At 49.9% G+C, this 24,118-nt stretch overlaps 4 protein-coding genes and 1 pseudogene across 4 annotated transcripts; 1 reads left to right on the forward strand and 4 right to left on the reverse strand.

The window, feature by feature from the left end:
- Positions 1-548: 548 nt before the first annotated feature.
- LOC112881105 (solute carrier family 25 member 44-like) lies at positions 549-2,734 on the reverse strand. Its single transcript, XM_025945808.1, has 2 exons — positions 2,730-2,734; positions 549-2,207 (listed from the first exon to the last, which is right to left on the reverse strand). The coding sequence occupies exons 1-2, from the start codon at positions 2,732-2,734 to the stop codon at positions 854-856; spliced, it is 1,359 nt and encodes a 452-aa protein (XP_025801593.1). The 3' UTR covers positions 549-853.
- A 1,092-nt stretch (positions 2,735-3,826) lies between these two features.
- On the forward strand, positions 3,827-5,470 carry LOC112883123 (annotated as a pseudogene).
- A 3,421-nt stretch (positions 5,471-8,891) lies between these two features.
- Positions 8,892-10,060, reverse strand: LOC112883034. Its single transcript, XM_025948253.1, has one exon. It carries the CDS (start codon positions 9,966-9,968, stop codon positions 9,033-9,035), a length of 936 nt encoding a protein of 311 aa, XP_025804038.1. The 5' UTR covers positions 9,969-10,060; the 3' UTR covers positions 8,892-9,032.
- Positions 10,061-14,421: 4,361 nt separating this feature from the next.
- On the reverse strand, positions 14,422-15,777 carry LOC112882461 (transmembrane protein 45B-like). Its single transcript, XM_025947528.1, has one exon. The coding sequence runs from the start codon at positions 15,604-15,606 to the stop codon at positions 14,644-14,646; it is 963 nt and encodes a 320-aa protein (XP_025803313.1). The 5' UTR covers positions 15,607-15,777; the 3' UTR covers positions 14,422-14,643.
- A 2,629-nt stretch (positions 15,778-18,406) lies between these two features.
- On the reverse strand, positions 18,407-19,603 carry LOC112882498 (transmembrane protein 45B-like). Its single transcript, XM_025947574.1, has one exon. It carries the CDS (start codon positions 19,500-19,502, stop codon positions 18,540-18,542), a length of 963 nt encoding a protein of 320 aa, XP_025803359.1. The 5' UTR covers positions 19,503-19,603; the 3' UTR covers positions 18,407-18,539.
- Positions 19,604-24,118: the final 4,515 nt, after the last annotated feature.

Raw genomic sequence — 24,118 nt, forward strand, 5'->3', positions numbered from 1 at the left:
ATTATCAACAATCTTTGCTTATTTGAAGAAAATACTCTTCAGCCTGCTAGCTAATTTGTCCACCTTCTCCAAGGGCAAACTCAAAAAAAGGCTGAATAAGAAAACTGACAAGAAGAACGATTTTCAGAACACTCCCGTGTATAAGAACACTTGTATATCATATAGATATCACTTGCATTCTTGCAAGCTGAAAAGGTATCCATAGGCTAATGTACACAAGACTATATGTCCATCATGCATATTCAATTGACATGAAGCCCTTCTGGCATTTGGTGGCATGGATTGGTAAATGGAATCTTTTGCGATGTCTGGTTTGAAACATGTCAATAATTTAAACTGCTAAAGCACATACCATTATACTAGAATCAGATGTATTTCTGCCACGCATATAATCACATCTATTATATATTTGTTCACTACCAGGTGCCATCTTCACAATGACACTACAGACATTCTAAATAAACACAATACTGCCCTATTAAGAAGGAATATGGACAACATTGTTAGTGGCCAGACCACGGCAGTCTAAAGGCACTTGCCAACAAATGTATTTAAAATATTAACGGTTCAGCACAAACAAAGCCTTGAGTAAGCATGGATCGGATCAAGACATACCCACCAATTTGCTGAATAATGCAAGGAAATGCAACTAGAACAACAAAACAAGAGAACAATAATGTATAAGCAACGTGAATTGGACTGATTTGGAAACTTGATTAGAGGAACAAACAAAGATATCTACAGACATTTGATCACCATTTTTTTCAACACATAACATATTGAGTGTTGGAAATGAACTAAAGAAACAAAGCAAAAGCACCTGATTACTGTTGTCTATACTTGTCATCAAACATCATGCAAGGCCGCTCTCCTGGCCCTTGTCCGAGAGCCGCTTGAGGAACTCATAGGTGGTGATCATGGTGGTGGCAGACAATGACATGGATGCCCACCTTGGGCCAAGCCCCCTGTAACAAGCAGCCCACCCGCCTTCCTTGATCAGCCTCCGCACCGTCCTCCCCACAGTAATTGGCTCACCATCCCCATCCATGACCTGCATCCTGGTCTTGATGGTGTCCAGTGGCATGGTCACAAGCGCTGACGCACCGCCAGCCATTGCAGCACTCACTCCCTGCACTACCATAACAGTCTTGCAACCCGGCTGCAGTGAAGAATCCCCATTGCCAAGATCAATTTCTTGAACACCAACACCATACTCACACAAGTAGCAGCCAATCCCACTCCAAATTATCTTCTGTGACAGTGAGTAAGTTGCCCACCACACGGCATTGGAGGGGGCATAGGTTAGGATGGACATGCCGAAGCCACGGTACAGGCCGCGCAGGCCGTCCGAACCTACAATCTTGCGGAAGGCGTCGACGCCGCCACGGTAGCGGGAGGCGGGGCAGGGGTTGCCCTGAACCATGAGGCGCTGGCTGATCACGTCGACGGGTGTCCACACGATCTGCGCAGCAACCGCGGCGGCGAGGCCCGCGGCCGCGCCGGCAGCCGCTGACGCAGCGGGCTCTGGTGCGCCGAGGCTGAGCGCGACGGGGCCGACGGCGGAGCGCGTGGCCTCGAGCGCGCCCATGTAGAGCGCGCGCGCCGGGACGGTGCCGGCGAGGGAGGTGGCGAAGCCGCGGTAGAAGGCGAGGGCCCCCTCCCGGCGCAGGATGGCGGCGGCCGCGCCGAAAGCCGAGGGAGGGAGCGCTGCCGCCCCCGTTGCCGCCACCGGGGCGACCTGGAGACGCGTCTTGAGGACGACGGCGGGGTAGAGCGCGGCCGAGACGGCGGAGAAGAGCCCGGCTCCCAGGACGAAGAAGCGCGCCTTGTCGAGCCGCTCCCAGCGGATGTCCTCCGGGAGCTGCAGACCCTGGGAGCCCTCATCCTTCTCCGCCGCCGCGTCCGGCGGCGGCGGAGGCGAGTTCCGGCGATCTATGGCCTCTCCTCCATGCCGGCGCGGCGGAGAGAGCAGCACGTGCTGAAGAGGCTTTGTCCAACGAGTGTCACCCAAGGCTTGCGTCCCCAAGCAGTGGAGACATGTCCTCAGCAGGCGGCGGCGGCGGCGGCTAGGGTTTTGGGTTGGGGATGGGCGCGTGACAATAAAAGCAAGGAAGCGAAGCAAAGCAAAGGCAAAACAGAGCAAAGCGGTGGGAAGAAGGAAGCGAAGGGTGTGGAACAGCGTCCGACGTGGCAAGCCCCCGATTATCCTAATTTCACTTAGGCCCTAATTGCAGATGTTAGTCCAATGCTCTGACCCTCTGAGGCCCAAAATGAGAACTAGTCCTGTACTTTTAAGGCCTATTAGCGTACATCCCATCGCAAAGAAAGAGAATACAAATTCCGAAAAAGAATAGAGACAACGGCCGATAAGTTCACAAAAATACGTACAGACGAGCGCTCTTTATTTCCTGCAAGTCTTAGAATATATATTGTGTTTCAATGAAAAGCTATTATATTTCACGTACTTAACTAGGTGCGATGGCCCTGAATAAGGGGTGCAAACATCAAAATTTTTTCCTTAATACTTTAGAAGCATTTTTATCTCTTAAACTCTATATCTGACCTTTTGAATTCACCTGAACCTTTGTGTTGCATAGACCTAATGCAACAAAATTATATTTAATATGGATATTTTCTTATTTTCTAAACATTTAAGTTCTTTCAGTAGATTCAACTTCCGATTCTACGCATTGGGGGCAATACAATATGCAACATTAAATTGTGCGGACCTCATCTAAGGAGCAGGAGAGGTTATATTAGGAGGCAAGTGGCTATCTAAAGATGTTTTATGGATCAACTAAATAATTACGATGGCATGTCATCCTAATTCATTTCTCCTCCTACATTAATTAGGCATAATGACATCATAATTTATTTTATCAAATTTTTAGATCAATCCAATAATCTAAAATAAATATAACTTGCATTCCTAGATTATCCGCATTGGAGATACCCATTGTACTTGCCAGAAGAAGCTGAGGAGCTGACACAATGTATCTAAAAAAAGGTGCGTATGGGTTGGGTTGATGATGTAGCGGTGATGTGACTTCCACATGCACACTATATAATACCCTGCAGGTTTCCTTGAAAAGAATTTCCTGCAAATCATATGTAAATTGCATATTCATATGAGCCTCAGCGCAGAAAGTAACAACTGGCTAGCCCAGTATATAAGTAAGTAAATTCTAAGAAGCAACATGGTCATCACTGAGCATCCTTTATGCTGCAGGCTTCAATTCCTCAGCCCTCAGTTCTCCTATAAAAACTTGATGAACCACTCTAAATCTTAATCCTAACCTCAGCAAAGCTCACTGGAGCTTGCTTAACAAACCCTCTCCCAAAACCCTAACTCTAAGCATGCTCGCTCTAGATCGTCAAAGGTGGAGAAGAAGACAAATGTTAGCAAGAAAAAAAAATCTAGGTGTTGATGCGGTGAGAAAAAACGTCTCACGCAAAGCGAACGTCAATCTCAATGTGCGTTGTAGCCGTGCAGCAGTCATCCAAGTGCGACCGAGCATCCGACAAATTAAACAACGCAAAAGTCAAGCACCAGTGGCCATGATCTAAACCAGGTCTTAGAAAAGAAGTGATCTAGATCGGAGATGAAACGGGGGCTGCAAGACAACAGCTACTTGTTAATCTATTCGCAATGTTACAGCAGCGGAACGGTGATTGGTCCGCTGGGTCAAAATGGATCCTCATCAGGTCATCATCCACGGCCCTGCCAGCAGCCATACCGTTTGATTGCGGATCTACCTGATCATGAAACTTTAAAGACAACACTTTCTCGACATCAAACTTCTCGAGAAAACTCCGCTTTTCATTGCTCAAATCGAAGCCTTTACTTCGACTTGAAAGAACTCTGCTTGCATCTCCTACAATCTTCTTCTTTTTTGAAAGAAACTCTGCTTCTCATCGCCATGGACACCACCAGCGGCAGCATGCACTTCGTGATGGTGCCATGGCTGGCCTTCGGCCACATCCTCCCCTTCACGGAGCTCGCGAGGCGCATAGCTCTGCAAGGCCACCGGGTAACCCTCCTCTCCACGCCGAGAAACATCCGCCGGCTCATCGCCATCCCTCCGGATCTCGAGGGCCTTGTCCGCGTCGGGGACGTCCACCTGCCGCGTGTCAAGCGCCTGCCGGAGGACGCCGAGGCGACCATCGACCTCCCCTCCGACGACCTGCGCCCGTGCCTGCGCCGAGCCTTCGACGCCGCATTCTCCGCCAAGCTGTCGGACATCCTGCAGGCGTCGAGGCCCGACTGGGTCCTCATCGACTACGCGGCGTACTAGGCGCCCGCGGCCGCGGCGAGGCACGGCGTGCCGTGCGCGTTCCTGAGCATGTTCAGCGCCGCGGCGCTCGGCTTCTTCGGGCCCCCGGCGGCGCTCATGGGCCTCGGGGAGCACGCCAAGACGAAGCTGGAGCAGCTCACCTCCGTCCCCGACTACGTGGCTTTCCCGACCACCGTCGCGTACCGCGCCCACGAGCTGCGCGCGATGTTCAAGCCGGGCATGATCCCGGACGACTCCGAGGTGTCGGAGGGCTACCGGATCGCCAAGTCCGTCGAGGGGAGCCAGATCGTGGGCGTCCGGAGCAGCAGGGAGTTCGAGCCGGAGTGGCTGCAGCTGCTCGGCGAGCTCTACCAGAAGCCGGTGCTCCCGCTTGGGCTGTTCCCTCCGCCACCAACACAAGACGCCGCCGGCCACGAGGCAGCGTTGAAGTGGCTGGACACACAGGCGCCGCGCTCCGTCGTGTACGTGGCCTTCGGCAGCGAAGCCAAGCTGACCGGCGCACAGCAGGAGGCAATAGCGCTCGGCCTGGAGGCATCCGGCATGCCGTTCCTCTGGGCACACAGGGCGCCGGCGGACTCCGACGCCGGAAACGGCGCCGGCGGGTTGCCGGAAGGCTTAGAGGAGCGGGTCAACGGCAAGGGACAGGGACTCGTTTGCGGCGGCTGGGTGCCTCAGGTCAGGTTCTTGGCTCACGGATCCGTCGGGGGGTTCTTGACGCACGCTGGCTTGAACTCCGTCATGGAGGGCCTCGCGCGCGGCGTCAGGCTGGTGCTGCTGCCGCTTCTGTTCGACCAGGGCCTCAACGCCCGGCATCTGGTGGAGAAGAAGATCGCCGTCGAGGTGGCGCGCGATGAGGACGACGGCTCGTTCACGGCGGAAGACGTTGCAGCTGCGCTGAGGAGGGTCATGGTGGAGGAGGAAGGCGACGAGTTGGGGGCAAAGGTCCAGGAGATCGCCGAAGTGCTCGGAAGTGATGAGGTGAATGATCAGTGCGTGCGAGATTTCCTCCGGTGCCTCTCGGATTACAGTAGGCAGCAACAAGGATAGTTCCACTCAAAACACTAGTCCACAGCACACGACACGGCCATCCCAGCCTGGAGAATTCAACATCCCAGGAAGGTGCCCGGCGCCGGCGGAAAACCGCACCATACTGATTCTTTATCGGAAGCACCATATCGCCATGATTAATGAAGGCTTTATTTAAGCAGCTTATTATCTTTTTTAAAGAGCAAAAATGCACTACCGGTCTTTCAACTTGGCTTGGGGTGTTATCTCGGTCCCTAAATTTTTAAAATGCGCATTTAGATTATCAAACTTGCCAACCATACCATGTGAAGTCAATCATCATTTTTAAGTTTTAAAGTGGAAGTGTTCAACTTATGTGGAGCTTACATGTAGGTCCAAATTTTATTTTTAAAATTTTCTGCTCAACTCTTATATTTACATTTTTTTCAAAATTTTATTTCAAAACTTTATACCGAATATTTCTTTTCCCCTATTTCCTCCAAAATTTGTCCTTTTTATTTGCTATTTTCTTTTTACAAATTTTATCATATTAGTTTCTTATTTTATATTTTTCTATATAAGTCTTTTGTATTTAATATGTTTGTACAAATAAATTGGTATGAAAGAATTATTTTTGTGCGTATATAATTTTTTATTGGAACAAATTATATATATTTCGATTTATCTTAAACAACTGTGATTTGGACCTCACGTGATATGATTAGTAAATTTACGGATCTGAATGTGTATTTTGAAAGTTTGGGAACCGGGATGATATCGCGAGCCAAGTTCAAGAACCGGCGGTGTATTTTACTCTTTTTAATGTGAATTTAGAAAGTTACTATCTTTAATCTTTACTCAATTACTCTGTAGTTTCACCCATCAAAAAGGTTGATGTTTTTGGTGACTATCATCTAGAGTACTATTTCCCTTTTCACAAAGTAATGCTTCTGCACAAAATATTCACTGTGGGATTCAAATCAACGATCAATCTTGCATCATTATCCAAGTGATCTCTCAGGCCAGTGCCTTTAAACCGTGATGAACCGAAGATGAGGTCGATGATGCAATGTGCGCTCTCTGCCTCGCAAATATGGAAGCACAAAAATCATGTTGTGTTACGGAGCAGCGATCCTTCAATCAACCGGCTGCTGCAATTGTGCAGGGAGGAGGGAGGACGCGCGGCAATGGAGTTGCTGACTGGTAAATAAAGGTCCCGGCTGAGCTTCTCCTCACGCCGACATTGCCGATGCATATCAGTTTTCGTACACAAACTGAACTGGACATCTCTGCATCTATAGGATAGCAAAAATAACAAAATCATATAACAAGATATCGAACTTACATGTCTAAGAATAATTCTTAGGTAAATTTCTTTCTAGATGTCCATACATATATTTCTTAGAATTTGATGCTACTAAATCACTGAGAGGTTTATTTATATTTAGAAATATAGGTGAAGAACCAGCCACGTGTGAGGGTGTGAACAGCAAGTGCGGATCTTAAAAAAGATCAGACAACAGCCAGTTCGGATCTAGAGGAAGCATCGATAGAATGGACCACGCATTCGCACCTGCATGAAGCGCCAGATTGAGATGGCAATAACTCTTCACTGCGGAGGTTGCTTGAGGCCCATGTATACTCGTTAGAAACATCTTGAAGTCTACTTTCAGATGGATCTAGTATCATCATCAGATTCATCCGGAGCTGAGCACAATCGGCAAAAGAACGTTCGGACCTTCAGTCTAAACGGAACCCAGTTGTTGGGCCTTTTGGACCTTGTTTTCAATAGACCCCATGAGAAGAGCGTCATAGGGTTCTTTACAATTTATCTACCATATTACAGGTTCATTTGTTGTTGCTGTTGTTTGCTACCAACACCTTTTGCAAGTGTGGTAAGAACATGTAAGAAATTGGTTGCGCAAGTTTGAATGAAAATATAATGAGCCACCATCAGCAACTTCTTATGAATTTTTTTGCTACCACTAATCATGACAGACACAGGCGAATAAACGGGAGTTGGCAGCCTTCCCCCATGGTAATTTGCATGCTCAACAACATATGTGAACATTTCTATTTGAGCTATACGCTGATGATGTTTTAGCTATGGTCAGTTATGCTCTACCTCCTTTTGAGGAAAATTTTTGCCCTCATGCTTACATTAGTTGAGAGCTTAAGGTAGATGTAGAATTTGGTAAATATAAATTATCTGAACATCAAATGATTCTAGCTGCCGCTAGTGCTTTAACTAAATATACTTTGAGTGAATAGTAACATCTTCATAGGCACAACAAAGTTCCATCTAGATGGAAAGATTTTAAAATAATTTATCAAGACGCATATGCATATTGTGTCGATCATTTGCTTAACAAACTGGAGAAACTAAAAAAGGGTAGTAGGACTGTGGAACAATATTTTAAAATTTGCATTCAGTTTGGTGATTTAGATGAACGCATGGAAGATGTTATGAGTAGGTTCATGCAAGGGTTCAATTTTGAAATTTGAACCAGGGTTTAATTCGGAAATTCGAACCATGCTTATCCCTGAAAGGTGCAACCACATCTCTTACGTGTTTTGTCTTGTTCGTAAAGCTGAAAATCAGAAGTAATCTATGAATACTTGCAAGAATGATGTGACCTATGATGATTCATATTTGTCCACTCTGCATGCTAACCTAGAGCAGCAAATAGTGGAACCCCCTATTAATTTTGCTTTGTCACGGTACTGAAACCTTATGATAGAGAAGAGTTGTGTGATACTTCCTCTCTCATTTTATCACCGCAACTAAAGATAAAGCACCCTTTTACCTCCATTTCTATTTGTACCAGATTGAGATGGCCATAACTCTTCATTTTGGAGGTTGCTTGGGCCTATAAGTACTCGTTAGAAAGATTATGAAGTCTACTTTCAAACGAATCCAACGTCATCATCAGAATCATCCTGAGCTAAGCACAATCAGCTAAAAAAACGTTCGGACCTCCAGTCTAAACAGAATCCTAGTTGTTGGGCCTTTCTCGCTAGAGTTTGGTTTGGCTCATCCAGGACATCCTGGTAGCAACCTCTCTATAAATAGAAGTAGCAGCCACCATTTGACATTTGGATTTTATTTATATGCAAGTTAGCTGCTGTTAGTTCCTTGTAAACGTGTGTGTCTACTAGACCATCTGTTTTACTCGTTTCAGAACTCAAACTTTGTGTGTATCTGATTCATCCCTTAGGCAATGTTCTGTGTGCTGTTTGCTTGTCCAGTTTCTTCGATTTGCTTGCATGTTCAAAGTTGTTCTTGGTACGGTAAAAATAGCACAAATTGGAGACGGTGTAATTAAAGCTAAGATGCAGCCCTTACAGTGTTGTAGTCGGGCTGCACAAGGTCAATCCTCCACAAATCCAGTTATCCTGTACTTTTATCGAACAAAGCCTATCGGGTTCTATCACAAACTGCATGCTTTAATCAATAGCTGCACTCGCAGGCGTAGTGCTTTTACCAAGGAGCAGGGTCTCAACGGGTGCCGGCATCGCATGGTGGAAAAAACCCGCCCCCAAGGTACATTCATGGCCGCTGAGGCTGTGTGAAAAACAAGAGATGCTCGCTGAAAAAAAAAACAATGCACGTATATAAACCTTAACTTTTGACTACATTGTACATACGGACAAGAGATCAATGAATCCATGGCACATGCAAGCTACCGTACAAGTGTACATGCAGGAACATGTTCTACAATTGCCCAGTTATTACACCTCGATCTCCAACGGGGTGAATCCATGGCGGACATCGTCGCCGCCGCGCAACGCCCCGCACTTACGCTGCTCCAGGTTTTCCTCCTCTTCGCTGGCTTCCGGCACCCGCAAGTACGTTGCCTCCGCAGGATACCTCTTGCACACGTACAGGTATAGGGCGACGACGAACACCGTCATGAAGGTCAGGTACCACCCGAACTGCAGGTTGGCAAGCGCCTTGGCGCGATGCAGGCTGGCCTTGCTGTGGCAGCGCACGGTGTCGCGGCCGTCCTCCTGAACGAGCGAGCAGCCCTTGGGCACACGGCTCGGCACCCACACCATGGCGCCGATGACCATGAACCACACGCCGTGGAACGTGATGCACGCCGACCGGACCAGGCTCACCGCGAAGCTCCGCGGGAAGGCGATGCCCAGGAGCGCCGTGGCGAGGCACGCGGCGACGACGAGCTGCAGGAGCCAGTGGAACTGGCCCTCGAGGCCGGCGTGGTCGGTGGAGTGGAAGTGGAACACGAGCAGCTCCTGCGCGAAGACGGCCGCGACCAGGAGCAGGGAGAGCGTGCCGCGGCACCGCGCCCGGACGCGGTCGAGGTGCAGCGCGGAGGCCGCGTAGACGAGGAGAGCGAGGCAGATGATGGCGTGCTCGTGGTTGTGCAGGCGGTCCGACGGGATGGAGCCGTCGGCGTCGAACGGCAGGAAGGTGGAGTGGTCGACGAACATCTCCATGGCGAACTCGACGGCGCTGCCGGCGATGACGAGGATGAGCTCGAGATGGCGGACGCGCGGCGCGGGGAACCAGACCGGCGCGACGTACGCGCCCGGGCTCAGGGAGAAGAGCCTGATGTGGCTGAACAGATGCCACAGGCCGACGGCCAAGAAGCCGGCGCCGGGCAGGATGTGGCCAATGCTGCTGCGCGGCGTGCCGCCGCCCATGGCTCCGATCGCCGCCCCCCGCGCGCCGGTGGTTGCGACTGGAACTGGCCTCCGATCAATGGCTTTGCTTGATGTTTTCTTGGGGTGCTCGCCTCGCGATCGATCGATGATGATGACCAACTTTTGCGAGGCTTAAAAGGTGGACGTGCACGCAGGGCGGGAGGGTTGGTCGAGGCGATAGATGGCCGGAGGGAGGGACGTTGAGTAACTGACAATGATGCGAAGGAGTTGCTTATACGACAGTGTACAGCACTGAATAATTGTTTGAACGGTGAGAGCTGAGATCAGAGACCTTTATCGTTTGTCATGAAGGATATGGAAGTTGCGTACTTCAATCTTAAACATGTCCATGAGACTTTATTCACACCCAACTGACAGAGCATCAGAAGATGCAAGGAGGTCAGCTTTCTCAAAATCCCAAGCCTACAGCTTACACAACCTGGCAAGTTGGCAACCTGGCTGCAGTCTATGCTCTGCCAACCTTCTGCATTTGTCTCAGTACATTTCCATTGCCAAATGAGGATTATGATTGGACGCCAGCAGGAATCCTCAAATCACCTGAAAGTAATTGTCCGTCGATGCTAATTGGACTTGTGAAGTGAGAAAAGGTGAATCTGATGATTGTCCCTTCTTATCACTAGTGCAGAGATACGTTAGACTGACAAGGATCCTTTCAGATGGTCTTCACTGAGATAATTGCACTTCGTCTGCTCTTAACTGACATGTGAAATTTCCAAGCTGACGGACGACTAACACGAAGTTAAGAGCAGGTGGGCTCCTGGATAACTCTAAATTTTCGAACTTCATATACATTTATCTACCAAACCAGGTGAGTTTCTTTTTTTTTTTTGTAAACGATTCTGTCATAATGTTGTATGTTCACAATTAATACACAAGATAAATCCACATCTTATACTACCTCTATCACTAAATGTTTGATGTTGTTAGTTTAATTTTGAGCTATTGTAGATTCTTTTTTTTGTGAGATTGCTATTGTTTTTTTTAATCGTAAAGAGATTGCTATTGTAGATTCTGAACTTACTAAGACTTAGCTCGTTTATTCAGATCATGGGTGGAAACACGAAGAGATTCTGCTTGGACGTCACCTGGGCCGGTCCATTGTGTCTCTCCTTGTTAGCTGGGCTACATTTTAATCCACTGTATGGTGGGCTCTGTGTTTCTCTCTTCTCTCTGACATACAATCATAGAATTAAACTGTCACGGCCCAAACAATGAAGGCATACGGCACGTCGTGTACGTGTAATAGTCACATTTTTTAGACAAATAAATGAATGCCAAGGATCACATCCTGTTGCACACGTTGATGAGTGATCTGGGCATGAGAACGATGCTACTGATGGAAGATGGTATCCCATCTAAAAATTTGCACGCTTCAGAGTGGTGACCGTCCGCAGCTTGATAGTATCCATATCTGCATGGAATTCAGTTGGGCAGCTGAAGAAACTGGGAAACCATTTCTGGGAGACTACGGTGGGGCACAGACCCCACATGGAAAACCATCTTACTTTTTCTCTTTGATATATCTCGCCGTGAAAAACTGGAAATCAGCAAAATGCCAACTTAAGGTTGCATACTTGCATTGCAGGCTTTCCGTCTAAATATGCCCGTGTTTCAGTAACACATTCAAACGCAGGTCCTGAATTCCCTAATAATAGTAGTAGATTTGCCGCCCTCACCCCCAGATCCAAAAGATTAAGATACAGCACGACACTTGACACTGAAGCTTGACACCATCACCATTGATTGTCCTCTGTTTCTACAACGCTAGATAATGAAAACAAACAATCGAAACCTCAGCCTCAAGTAAGGGAACTCATCGAAGATCCACCGGCAAATTTGATGGTATCAGCATCATGTCCGAGGAGGGTACAACTTTTATCTTCAGCTCGTGGGTCTGCGTCGCTAACGGCGCAGGCGATTTCCGTCGGTATTTTATCGACAACATGAAGCCGGAGGCTCCAGCAGCAACCCAATGCAGGATCTTGATGAGTCTGTGGTCAACCTCGGCGAGATGCTGCTCCCTGACCTAGCCAGGGATCTTGAGGAGCAATCCATTTTCAACGCGATTTCGACTCGTGCTACACCAGGATTCCTCGGATCAGATCCAATCTGGGCTGAGGGACAGCGTACCCGATTCACCTTCGAGTTACGCAACGTCTCCACTGTTTACCAGAAGGCCATACGGTCTGAGTCCCTATCTGCATTGGAGAAGAACTTGGATCACCTACTCAAAATTGGAAAAGATGAAGCCACCGCATCACAGGAGGCTCCTATCTTTGACGACTACAGCTCGAATTCTGATGACGGTGAGGTACCTTTTATGGGCGGTCACTAGGGCCTGATGATCACATCAACACCATAAGGATGCTTCATATACTGGAAGGGCAAGAAACCCTCTGAACTACTCGGAGATGATGCTCGCCTTATGGCCCACCTCGATACACTGCCTTACCAAGAGGGCAGGCCCCTCCCCACCATCGCCGAAGAAGGAACCGCGCTGGTCGATTACAGCTCCGACGAGCACACCTCACACCGCCACATCTACATGGCAGAAGTAGAAGGCAAAGGCAATGGAAACCCCAACGAATTACTTGAGCAAATCTCCGAGGATGAGGTCACCGCTGATGCCGTGATGAAAACGACGCCGAAAGCGATGCCCGCAGATTGAGGAACTAGAAGCGCTCTACACGCAGAAGGAACGCCGCAGAGTGCTAACGCCGTCTACGGTGTGATCTCAACGTAGAGTTTGCGGTGGCAGGAGAGCGGGGCTTCCGGACCCCAATCGCCAACATCGCTGGTATTATGGCTATACTAGCCTCCAGCTGGGATCCAGTGGTACAATCAGCTTTGCGACTGGCTTAGAAGGTATGATTACAGCTCGAGTGACAGAACCCAGCACCAAGCACCATCAGTGCCGGCCAACCAAGAGGAAGCGAGCGAAAGTCGCAGTCACCCACAGGTTAACCGAACTCCGAAGGGACGTACCCGTCAGTGCTTCGAGAACCATGAAGCCAACAATAATACTGCGCAAGGCAGTCGCTCCGTGGGTAGGAGGCCGCGGCCACCACCAGAAGGCAACAATGCGCAGAGGCCGTGGCCTCTGTTAGTGCCTGGCCGAAACCGGACCGGTGCTTCCGAATCCTGACTAACATGAAGACCCCACCCCAGCTCTACCCATTTGTGTAGGTATAAACAGAGAACCATCGTGATCTTCTCAAACTGCCCAAGATATAGCTGGCATCAGCGGACGGCTACGCGCTGTTCAGGACAAGCAAACCTGTCGCTCCGGTCCACTCATTTGCCTACTCCTAGCAGTCACCGCACGTAAGCGCCCCTGAAAATTCCCCAAGCAGCCGTTACCTTTTCGCGGTGCGCACCAGGTTGCCCGGCTGCTGCTCAAGCCACCTGGTTTTGACCGCGACATCACGGCCGGCCCCATGGAGAGAGAGACCCTGACTGAAACGGTGCCCTGATCAGCTTTGGCACGCCTCAGCTCTGAATTAGCACCGGAAGCCCGGAACAGAAATGGGGCACAGAAGCGAAGGAACCAAAATTTGTTTGTTTTCTTGCCTATCGTTGTCATGTTGCTTGCGATCCCTGCTTTCTGCACAAACTGATGATTACATTTATCGCGATTCATCAATGGACCCGCTTATGGTCTTCATGAACATAAACATTGCTTGCGAGTAGTAATCAATTTTGCTCTCGCGATCAAGGAGGGATTTGTATAATCCTGGAGCAGACGAGCAGTGTCCTCACTCTAACCAAGAAAGATGATGGGAATGTCGAATGTGGGAAGAGGAAGTAGTAAGAGACTACCTCCAGTGCCTTGCTGAGCAATGCAAATAGGATCTCCAGAGAAGGTCCCCCGGCAGCCTGTCAGCTTAAATCATCAGCTTATTGATCGAAAGATGTAGCTGCGCGGACCCACAAAATGATACGGAAATGTGATACTACTTTGCTGTTGGCGATACCTCTGCTGAGATCAAAACCTATCATCACATCTCCCAGGGAGCTATTTGGCATGCACAGTGATGCTTTCACAATGCAAAACCCCTATGCCAATTGCCATCTTACAGATTGGCTAACACTATTATCTTTCGAAAGACCGTACCCGTAGCAGCATGTTAGGCATGGCGCCTTAACTGGCCTTCTTCTCATCATGTGTGCCGCTCTCATTTTTTCTGAAGATGCGACGTCGTCGTGTTCTATCGCAACTCATGCAGAGGTCTACTCAAGCTGTACTAGCGTGAGGCCTGAGTTGTCGCGGCGATACTGTTCCATTGCTTTCTGCACCGCATGTTCAGTGCAGTGAAATCAACAATACGATCCCAAAGGCTGCGCTGGTGATGGCTACGGGTCTTCAAAGGATTCACTTTCGACGAAGTCTTCAGGTACAACTCTATGTTAACAAAGGAAACGGCCAACCAAATGAATCCATGGAGCACGCGCTTAAATAAACAAATCGTCTGACAAGCACAGATTCACCCTGAATTACGGGTCCGGTCACTCCACTACACAGATCAGTAACTCAGTAAGAAGGAGAAAGATGAAAGAAATAACAGCTGCTACAATATAATTTACATGCAGCCGTCAGTGTGCCCTGTAATCACACGAACTTGGTAACCTTGGGTATCCACCAGCTACTATGATTTCACCTCTCGATTTCCATATGCCTTGTGCCTCTGACCACCTGCCCGAAGCCACGTTTCGCGGCCTCCAGATCGTCCTCGTCGTCGTGGTCGTCTCCGATGCTGAACCGGCCGGTGTCGCTATCGCTGCCACTGCCGCTGCCTGCCTTCACCAGCGGAACGTACCGTGGCTCCTCGGGGTAGAGCTTGGTGAGCTGCAGGTACACGATGATGACGAACACCACGGTGCCGGTGAGGTACCAGCTGAACTGCAGGTTCACGAGCGACTTGGCGCGGTCGAGCGCCTCGTCCGTGCGGCACCGGACGACGTCGTGGCCTTCCTCGAGGTTGAGGAAGCATCCCTTGGGGATGAGCGCGGGCGTCCAGAGCATGATCCCCATGACGATGAACCAGACGCCCTGGAACGCGAGGCTCGCCGACCGGACCAGGCTCACCGTGAAGCTCCGCGGGTAGGGGATGCCGAGGAGCGTGGTGGCGAGCGTGACGGCGATGACCGTCTGCAGCAGCCAGTGGAACTGCCCCTCCACGCCCATGTGGTCCGCCGAGTGGAGGTGGAAGATGAGCAGCTGCTGCGCGAACGCCGCGGCGGCCACCAGCTGCGACACCGCGTCCCGCATCGGCGCCCGCACCCGGTCGAGGTGGATGGTGACCGCGGCGAAGACGAGCAGCGCGAGCGAGATGGACGCGTGCTCGAAGTTGTGGAGGTGGTTGGACGGGATGGTGCCGTCGTCGTCGAATGGCTGGTGCTTCTCCGGGCCGATGGCCAGCTCCATAAGGATGGAGATCACCGTGCCGACGATGATAAGTATGAGATCGAGGTGCCGGACGCCCCGCACAGGGAACCAGACCGGCGCTGAGTACGAGCTCGGCCTCAGCAAGAAGAGGCGGATGTGGCTGAACAGCTGCCACAGGCCGATGAGGAGGAAGCCGGCGCCCGGCGCGACGTGCCCGATGAGAGTGCCCATGGCTCTCTTGCGTGCAGCAGCGGTGCGGGGAGGAGAGGAAAGGGAAGAGCTGGCGGTGGCGTGTGGAGAGGTGGTTTTGAAGTGTTTGTTGAACGGTTGATGAGAATGGGGGGTTTTAAGAAGGTTTGGAGGGCGTCTAGAGAGTTCGGATGGCTTGGAATGTTGGAAGAGTCCTCTTGGTTTACTTTTTTTTTAATCGTCCTCTTGGTTTACTTGGGATTAGACATGTTTGTATCTGTTGATCAGCATCCATGTGTTTTGTTAGTGTTGAAAGCAACGCCAGGTAATCGTTTTTTTTTCACTGCTTTGTCTAAGAGCGTCTAATTGAGTAGCTTATTATATTGCTACATGTGTTGGTGAAAGTTGTGAAGTGATCCAGTTTTTTTTTGCGTGATGATTGTGGGTAACACTCAGTGATTAGTTGGGCATCATTGACAGTATTTTCATTTTGTTAATGCAAAAGTTGAATATCCATCTTCATTTAGCACCGATGTCCGTAATTCTACTCTAGATTCTATTTGACAGGTTTCGAGCCAAATTTAAGTTTTATTTCTCTTCATAAATAATTACATTACCTAAAACGCTATCATATGACGCTGGCTAAGCAATGATTACTTAAATTATTACATTGCTTTTCATGAAAAATCTGAACACTCCATATCTAAGGAAAAAAGGTCAATAAAATATTGAAAAATGATATCCGAAGGATATTCTACTAGTGGAAAAGGAACATCCGAAGGACAAGCACATTTAAGCACAGCTATTTTTCTTACCTTACGAGTACTCTCATTATTTGAAATTGCAAGTCGTTTTATTTTTGTTATAAGTCATACTTGTATAACTTTAATAAAATTTATATAAAATACACTAGATTCACATCATCAAATTACTTCAATTAATTCCACCATTAAATGTCTAGGTAGTGCATGTATTTGTATTGGAGATATTAATATATTTACTATAAACTTATTCAAATTTATATATATCTATATATATTTCTTTGCACAGAACAAAAATGACCTATATTTTCTTAGGACATAGATATGCTACATATGTTGTTTTGCGAGATAGTTGTGAAGTGATCCCCTTTTTTTTGGCATGATGGTTGTGGGTAGCACCGAGTGATTAGTTGGGCATCATTGACTGTATTTTCCTTTTGTTGTTAATGCAAAAGTTGAATACCCATCTTCATTTAGCACCGATGTCTGCAAGTCTACTCTAGATTCTGTTTGACATGTTTTGAGCCAAATTTAAGTTTTGTTTCTCATCGTAAATAATTATATTACCTAAACCGTTATCACATGACACGCAGGTTAAGCAGTGATCACTTAAATTATTACATCACTTTTCATGAAAAATCTGAACACTCCATATCTAAGGAAAAAATATAAATACGATATCCCAAGGATATTCTACTAGTGGAAGAACATAGTAAGGACAAGCACATTTAAGCACCGCTATTTTCCTTGCCTTACAAGTACTCACATTGTTTTAAATTGCAAGTCATTTTAGTTTTGTTAAACTTGTATAAGTTTAACAAAATTTATATAAAATGCACTAAATTCACATCATCAAATTACTTCAATTAATTCCACCATTAAATGTCTAGGTAGTGCATGTATTTGGTATTGTAAATATTAATATATTTACTATAACCTTATTCAAAGTTATATATATATTTTTCTTAGAGTAGAACTAAAATCACCTATATTTTTAATTTGAAATAGAGAAATGCTCCATCCATTCCAAAATGCAGTTTGTTTTGGTTTTTATAGATTCATAGGATTTGCTATGCATCTAGATATAATGTATGTATAGGTGTATATTAAAATCTATAAATTTTAGAAAAGTTAAAACAAACTGCATTTTGGAACGGAGGGAGTATTCCGTATTGTTCAGTAAAAACTATCATGATCCAAAACCGCGTATAATCCTGAAGTCAAAACCTACTTCTGAATGCCACGGAATCAAATAAATAGGCAAATTGTAGCCATCATCCTGCTGAGTTCGGGTCCCCTTGTCCTGACTTTTCTGACTAGCCCGCAATGAACTATAGCTGGCGGCTCGCACAGCGTCCACCTCAGCGATGATCCTAGCCGGCGCGCGCACGGCCGGCGGCCACCACCACCAGGTTCCAGCCACAACAATCCGTCCGAGCTTCCAGGTGCGCATCCGTAAGTCCGTCGAGCCCCAGCAGAAATGCACGGCGAGGACGGAGGAGGGTACCGCGATCTTTCCTTTTTCTTCGCAACCTTCTCGGCTTCTCATCGTCCGCCGCCTGAATTTCGTGCGCATCCTGGAAATGGCTCCTGCTTCTGGTGTCTCTCTTTCGTGGCGCACATGGATGGGAGGAGATCGACGGGTTTGGTCATGTGAATTTCACGGAAATCGCTAGCCGTCGTCAGTTCGTCTAAAATTCGCTCCGTCCGTCATGCGACGGGACAGGTCAATTCTCGTGCTCCATGGTCCAGGTTTCTTGTCCGGGAAGAAGATTGAAACTGGCATACTGCCTCAGGACGAAGGAAAGCGGCGGCGGCCAGTACGTCTGGGCGGATTTGCCAGGTGGAACTGTTGGTTCTAGCTTGGGCACGTCACGTTGCAACTCGCAAAGGGATTTGTTTAGTGAGTGAGATGAATAAAACACGTTTCCGATTGCGTAGTCAACTGAAAACATTCGCGATTTGCTACAGTGAACATTGTTCCGATCTTGGTTAGAACAGAGAGAGAGATGTGGATGGCCTGAGACAGGACAAATATGGACTGCCATTGCTTGGATCCTTGATCCAAGGGTCACGGAGTATCAACTGTAAACCGCTTCTTAATTTTCACGGTTCCCTAAAGAATATAATTGTACATTTTCCACCACAAAAACTGAAGCCAAATCACACTGTAATCACAGAAAGAACATTTCCCAACCTTACGGTGCTACGGTTTCACCTCTCGATTTCGACAGGCTTTGTGCCGCTCACCACGTGCCCGAAGCCACGCTTGGCGGCCTCGAGGTCGTCCTCCTCGTCGTGATCATCTCCGATGCTGAACCGGCTGTCGCTTTCGCCGCCGCCGCCGCCGCCTCCTCCCTTTACCAGCGGCAGGTACTGCGGCTCCTCCGGGTAGAGCTTAGCCATATGGAGGTAGAACAGGACGACGAAAACCACGGTGCCGGTGAGGTACCAGCTGAACTGCAGGTTCACGAGCGACTTGGCGCGGTCGAGCGCCTCGTCCGTGCGGCACCGGACGACGTCGTGGCCTTCCTCGCGGTTGAGGAAGCATCCCTTGGGGATGAGCGCGGGCGTCCAGAGCATGATCCCCATGACGATGAACCAGACGCCCTGGAACGCGAGGCTCGCCGACCGGACCAGGCTCACCGTGAAGCTCCGCGGGTAGGGGATGCCGAGGAGCGTGGTGGCGAGCGTGACGGCGATGACCGTCTGCAGCAGCCAGTGGAACTGCCCCTCCACGCCCATGTGGTCCGCCGAGTGGAGGTGGAAGATGAGCAGCTGCTGCGCGAACGCCGCGGCGGCCACCAGCTGCGACACCGCGTCCCGCATCGGCGCCCGCACCCGGTCGAGGTGGATGGTGACCGCGGCGAAGACGAGCAGCGCGAGCGAGATGGACGCGTGCTCGAAGTTGTGGAGGTGGTTGGACGGGATGGTGCCGTCGTCGTCGAATGGCTGGTGCTTCTCCGGGCCGATGACCAGCTCCATAAGGATGGAGATCACCGTGCCGACGATGATCAGTATGAGCTCGAGGTGCCGGACGCCCCGCACAGGGAACCAGACCGGCGCCGAGTACGAGCTCGGCCGCAGCAAGAAGAGGCGGATGTGGCTGAACAGCTGCCACAGGCCGATGAGGAGGAAGCCGGCGCCCGGCGCGACGTGCCCGACGAGAGTGCCCATGGCGCGCCGCCGAGAGCTTTGGCGTCGCGTGCACCAGCGCAGGTGGTACGGACGGGAGGAAAGAAGGTGGTGGTGGCGTGTGGAGAGGGAAGGTTTGAATGTTGAAGGGTTGATGGGAAAACCTGGGGGTGGGGGTTTAAGAAGGTTTACAGAGGGTGTCTAGAGTGTTCGGAAGGTTTGAAGAGTATCCTTGTTTACTTTTGGATTTAGACGTCTTTGCACGTAGTATGCGTTGATCATCAGCACTGATGTCTTAGTGTTGAAAGCAGCTCGCCAGGGTGATTTGTTTCTAGTTTTGTTTTGCTTGCTTGTCAGAGCTTCTAATTGAATACTACTACTTAGCTCGCAAATTTTTTATCTGTCCTCTGATATGCTAGATGCGTTTATTTTAAGGTGGTTTCGGATAACACTCTATTGATATGAAGGATATCACTAATTAGTAGTTTTATTCTTTCTTACTACTCCATCTATTTATTTTGGGAGCATACGATGCACATATCCATTCATTTTGTTGAGTTATACTAGACGTTATCTTCACCGAACTTTACAAGTAAAATTTACTTTTTAGCAAAAAAAAAAGGGGTACATTTTTTAGTAAAATTTACTTTTACAAGTAAAATCTTTCTCTATTAATATTTATTTACAAATAAAGGCATGTTTTTAGCTGGTTTTCATCTAGTATTCAGTTGATCTTCTCTACTGGGTTAGCGGTCAACTCGCCTGATGTCTCCCTTTCTCTTCTAAAAACCGTGGTCCTGTAGTGGTCACGTGAGACTAGGCTACATATAGGTTGGGACGAAAGATTATTATATTATATAAGATGAGTAGTGACTGAGGACGAAAGCGATGATATATTTGTACTTTGATTTGTATATCCGATGATACGCAAGAACAGCTATGGCTGCAGCCTGCAGGTTCCTTGCCGTGAAAGGATGGAGGCTGGCGAGTCCTCATCCGCAACCCGGACACGAATCAGAAGCGCAGCTCGGGAAGTCAACACCTCTCGAATGCCACGGGATCGTCTTAAGATTTCACATCACCCAGCTAAGCTGATCAGGTTCTTCAGGTCGCTTGTTCTGACCAACAGCCAGGCGGATTACCTGTAACCTAACTCGCGGATCACGCAGCGTCCACGCAGAGGCTGCTGATCCGAGGCGCGACACGACCACGCACCCATCCACTCGCGTCCGGCCCTGTCAACTTTCAGGTTGAGCCCCAAAAGCGCTGCAAAGTGACCCGTAAACTAAAAAATGCGAAACGGAAGCTGATTCTCTTCCTCTAGAGGCGGTCGGGGGGATCGAATCGGAGCAGGTGAGAACGCACTGAGAAGCAGCATCGGTTTGAGGCCCCGTGAGCTTGCCTGATCTCAGGCTCTCAGCTCGGGGGCACACGGATCCTGTGTGCGGGCGCTCGGAAAGACGGAGGACGCGGCGTCCTCTTTTCCTCCCGGCCCGTCTCGGCTTTTCGCCGTCGCCGCCCGTCCGCCCAGACGACGACCGGCCGCCTTTACGCATGCATGTATGCACTCCGCTCTGGAAGTGGCGTTTGCCTTTCGCTTCTTCCTGGCCATATGTGTTGGAATATTTAGGTCTAATAGTGCAAAGATCCATCATGTAAATCTAAATAATTTTAATAAAATCTTAAAGTTCCATCAGTGCAAAGGTGCATGGCAATGCTAGTGGAGATGGAGAAAATCCAACTTAAATAGTTGGATGCTCTCCATACTCTTGCAAGTATGGGTGAGAGAAAGAAGGAAAAAAACACGCGCGCTCGCTCGCCTCGCCGGGTGAAGGGCGCGCGCACGCGATGTGCGTGTGAATGGTCCGCCAAAAATCCGGTCCAATGCTTGCGGGAACGCGGCTTCTTTTTACATATTTGTTTTGCCACTTCGAATTTTACGGATATCACGCGCGGAATTTTAAGACTCGTAACCGACTTGATTTTTGGGACGCTAAAAACAGTAATGTTTCCTTCCTATAAATACGCACGGGTGCCGGATACAGAACGCACAACGCGCCTCACGCCTCAGCCTGCCTGCTGCTCCGCCGCGTACGCTACTTCATCCCGTTCGTCGGCGTGCACCGGCGATCGGGAGAGCAGGTCTCCGGAACCTCATCCTCAGCGAACCTGCACCGGAAGAGAGCGAATAAGGTTTTTGGGAAACGCTCTGCGCGACTGCTCAAATGCTTTCACATCGCCGTCCTCTACGTCCTCGTCGCCACGGCTCGTCTTCCTCCTTGTCAGTGGGGCGCGACTCGGCGTGTCAAGCGCGCGGAGGTGCTGATCGTCGTCATCATCTTCTTTACCCGGTTATTCCGGTCAGCCTAGAGACGTACGGTTTTCTGTCTCTACCTACGTCTTTCATACCTAATATGATTTGGTTAGGGTTGATCTTACTGCTGTAATATTTTATCTTGAATCACTAGATCAGTATATTTACGTATGTTCGTTTTCTGTACGTACTTTTCTTTATGATCATATTTTTTCTTCAGATTAATTTAAAATTGAAACTCTTATTTATTCTATCAACGAGGAGATGGAAATTGGAAAAGAGAGGGACGGGTTCGAAAAGTCGGGTCAATTTCGCGGCATCGGCATCAACAAGGAAGAAGGAAGAAGGAAACGGCGGCGACCGCTGTAGCGGGAGCTGACGACGGGACGCTGGAGCATCTAGACGTCTTCCGTCAGAATTGAACCACCTGAGCGCATAAACGGATTCAGCAAAAGTCGCCGAAGCTTCGTTCGAACGACGGGGGGTAACCTGGTGGCTGATGAACTACGGCAACCACAAAAGGAGGTCCAGTGTTCAGACAGGGGCCGGTCGTCCCCTCCGGAATCCGTTATGCACAAAGCGCGGTACTACTTCTTGCCTGTCTCGGTCGGCGCGTACCGTTCCAGAAGGGGCAGCGACGTGACTGATCACATGCTCCCTCGCTTAATCCTGATCGTCGCACGTGAACCTCGAGCTAGCTCGACGAGTCGTGCCAGCTCCGGATGCTGCTGTTGTGATCTCTAGAACTGCTGGCGATTCATTTAGAGACGCTTAACCGTGTAGTTCCTTTTTTTTCGTCGTAAAGAAAAGCATGATCACTGATGATAATCATCGTAGTTGGAACTTCTCCAGTAGCAGCAGGCCCATATCGGCCCAAAAAAGGGGGAAAGGCCCATATCATACGGGCCCAAAGAGGATCGATCTCCTTGGACTACGTCAACAAATGGGCCACGGGGGGGCGATGTCTCGGTGCCTCAAACTGGGCCGTTGATCCATCCATGACGCTGGGGCCAAGAAAAGGAAGGTCAACGATACACGACTCTGATCCCCCGACCAACGACAACCAGGCGAGCCGGATCGATGTCAACCCGTGCGGCGCGCCGGCGAGGTGCCTGCCTGCCTGCCCTGCCGGCGCCAGCGCCGCACCGCGGCCGGCCCGCGCCCCGCGCGCGACACGTCGCCGGCGCCACGCGCCCCGGCCTGCCTGACGAGGCCTAGTACGTGCGTAGCCACGACCCGCGCGTCCCGTGGCGATGCATGGCGCGGAAGAGGGCAGGGCTTCGGTCTACAGCTAGCTGCACTGTTACCATGCCGCCCGGGCCGGCCCGAGATGAGACGGGCGCATGACGCACGCATCTGCCACGCTCGTCCTGGCGCGCGAGCACGCACACGCAGCCCAACGCGTCCTCCACGCCACCCAGCTCATCGCCGCAGCGCCCACCACTGACCGCGTACGTGAACGACGACGGCGAGCAGACAGCAGAGCACAGCCACTGTGTGCGCACGCACGCATGGTCCCGGGCTCCCGGCCGGCGGAACCCCGAGGAAACCGCGCCCTCCGTCCGTCCCCCGCGTACGACGTGCTCTCCTCGCCATGGCAGATGGGCAGTGCAGGGCCAGCCGGCCAGGCCATCCAGTCCGATCCCTGACTCTGGTCTGAGGCTCTGAGCTAGCTAGTACGCCAAGCCCTGGCATCAGGCCGGCTCAACGCGCAGGCTTGCGGGCGTAATCGTGGTCAGGGGCACGCATGCAGCCCGCAGGCCGGACGCTGGTCCCTTCTGCGACGCCTTGGCCTCCTCGCGCTCGCGGCATTCAGCTTTCAGACTTTCAGAGCCATGCATAGCAGCCACATAGTATATGCAAGCAAAGCATGCATGCATTCAAGCTGACCATTCAGATGATGCAACTGGCTACGCACGCAGCTCACTGTTGATGTGGTCCTCTGCCTGCTCACCTTCTGCTGCCTCACTCCGAACCGAGTAACGCGAGAAGTCAGTGCCTAGAAATAACTAAGATGAGGACGCACTACCTGCCCCGAGCCCTTGGCTAGATGTAACATGCAAATCTAGCAGCAATCGGCAAGGGACCCGTGCAGTGCCTGCCACTGACGAGGTCGTGCAGTCCAATGTACGCCTGTTACTCGACAAGGCCCCCATCTACCTTCGCTTGGCTTCACCATCACCATCAGCCAGACCAGACCAAGCTACACGAAGCTATGCTATAGCTTGCACTCCATGTCAAGCTACAGTGCCTCAAAAAGCCAGCGGACGTATACGTGCCTCACACGAGCAGAGCTACTTGTCGACCTCCCCGCGCCACATCTTCGATGATCCCTTCCCTCCCC

Source organism: Panicum hallii, chromosome 2 (genome assembly GCF_002211085.1).
Source record: "Panicum hallii strain FIL2 chromosome 2, PHallii_v3.1, whole genome shotgun sequence".
In the NCBI taxonomy this organism is placed as follows: Eukaryota; Viridiplantae; Streptophyta; class Magnoliopsida; order Poales; family Poaceae; genus Panicum; species Panicum hallii.

What these genes read in the sequence shown, in the direction of transcription:
- LOC112882498 (XM_025947574.1), bottom strand. Translation starts at nt 19,502, where the DNA reads ATGGGCACTCTCGTCGGGCACGTCGCGCCGGGCGCCGGCTTCCTCCTC.
- LOC112882461 (XM_025947528.1), bottom strand. Translation starts at nt 15,606, where the DNA reads ATGGGCACTCTCATCGGGCACGTCGCGCCGGGCGCCGGCTTCCTCCTC.
- LOC112883034 (XM_025948253.1), bottom strand. Translation starts at nt 9,968, where the DNA reads ATGGGCGGCGGCACGCCGCGCAGCAGCATTGGCCACATCCTGCCCGGC.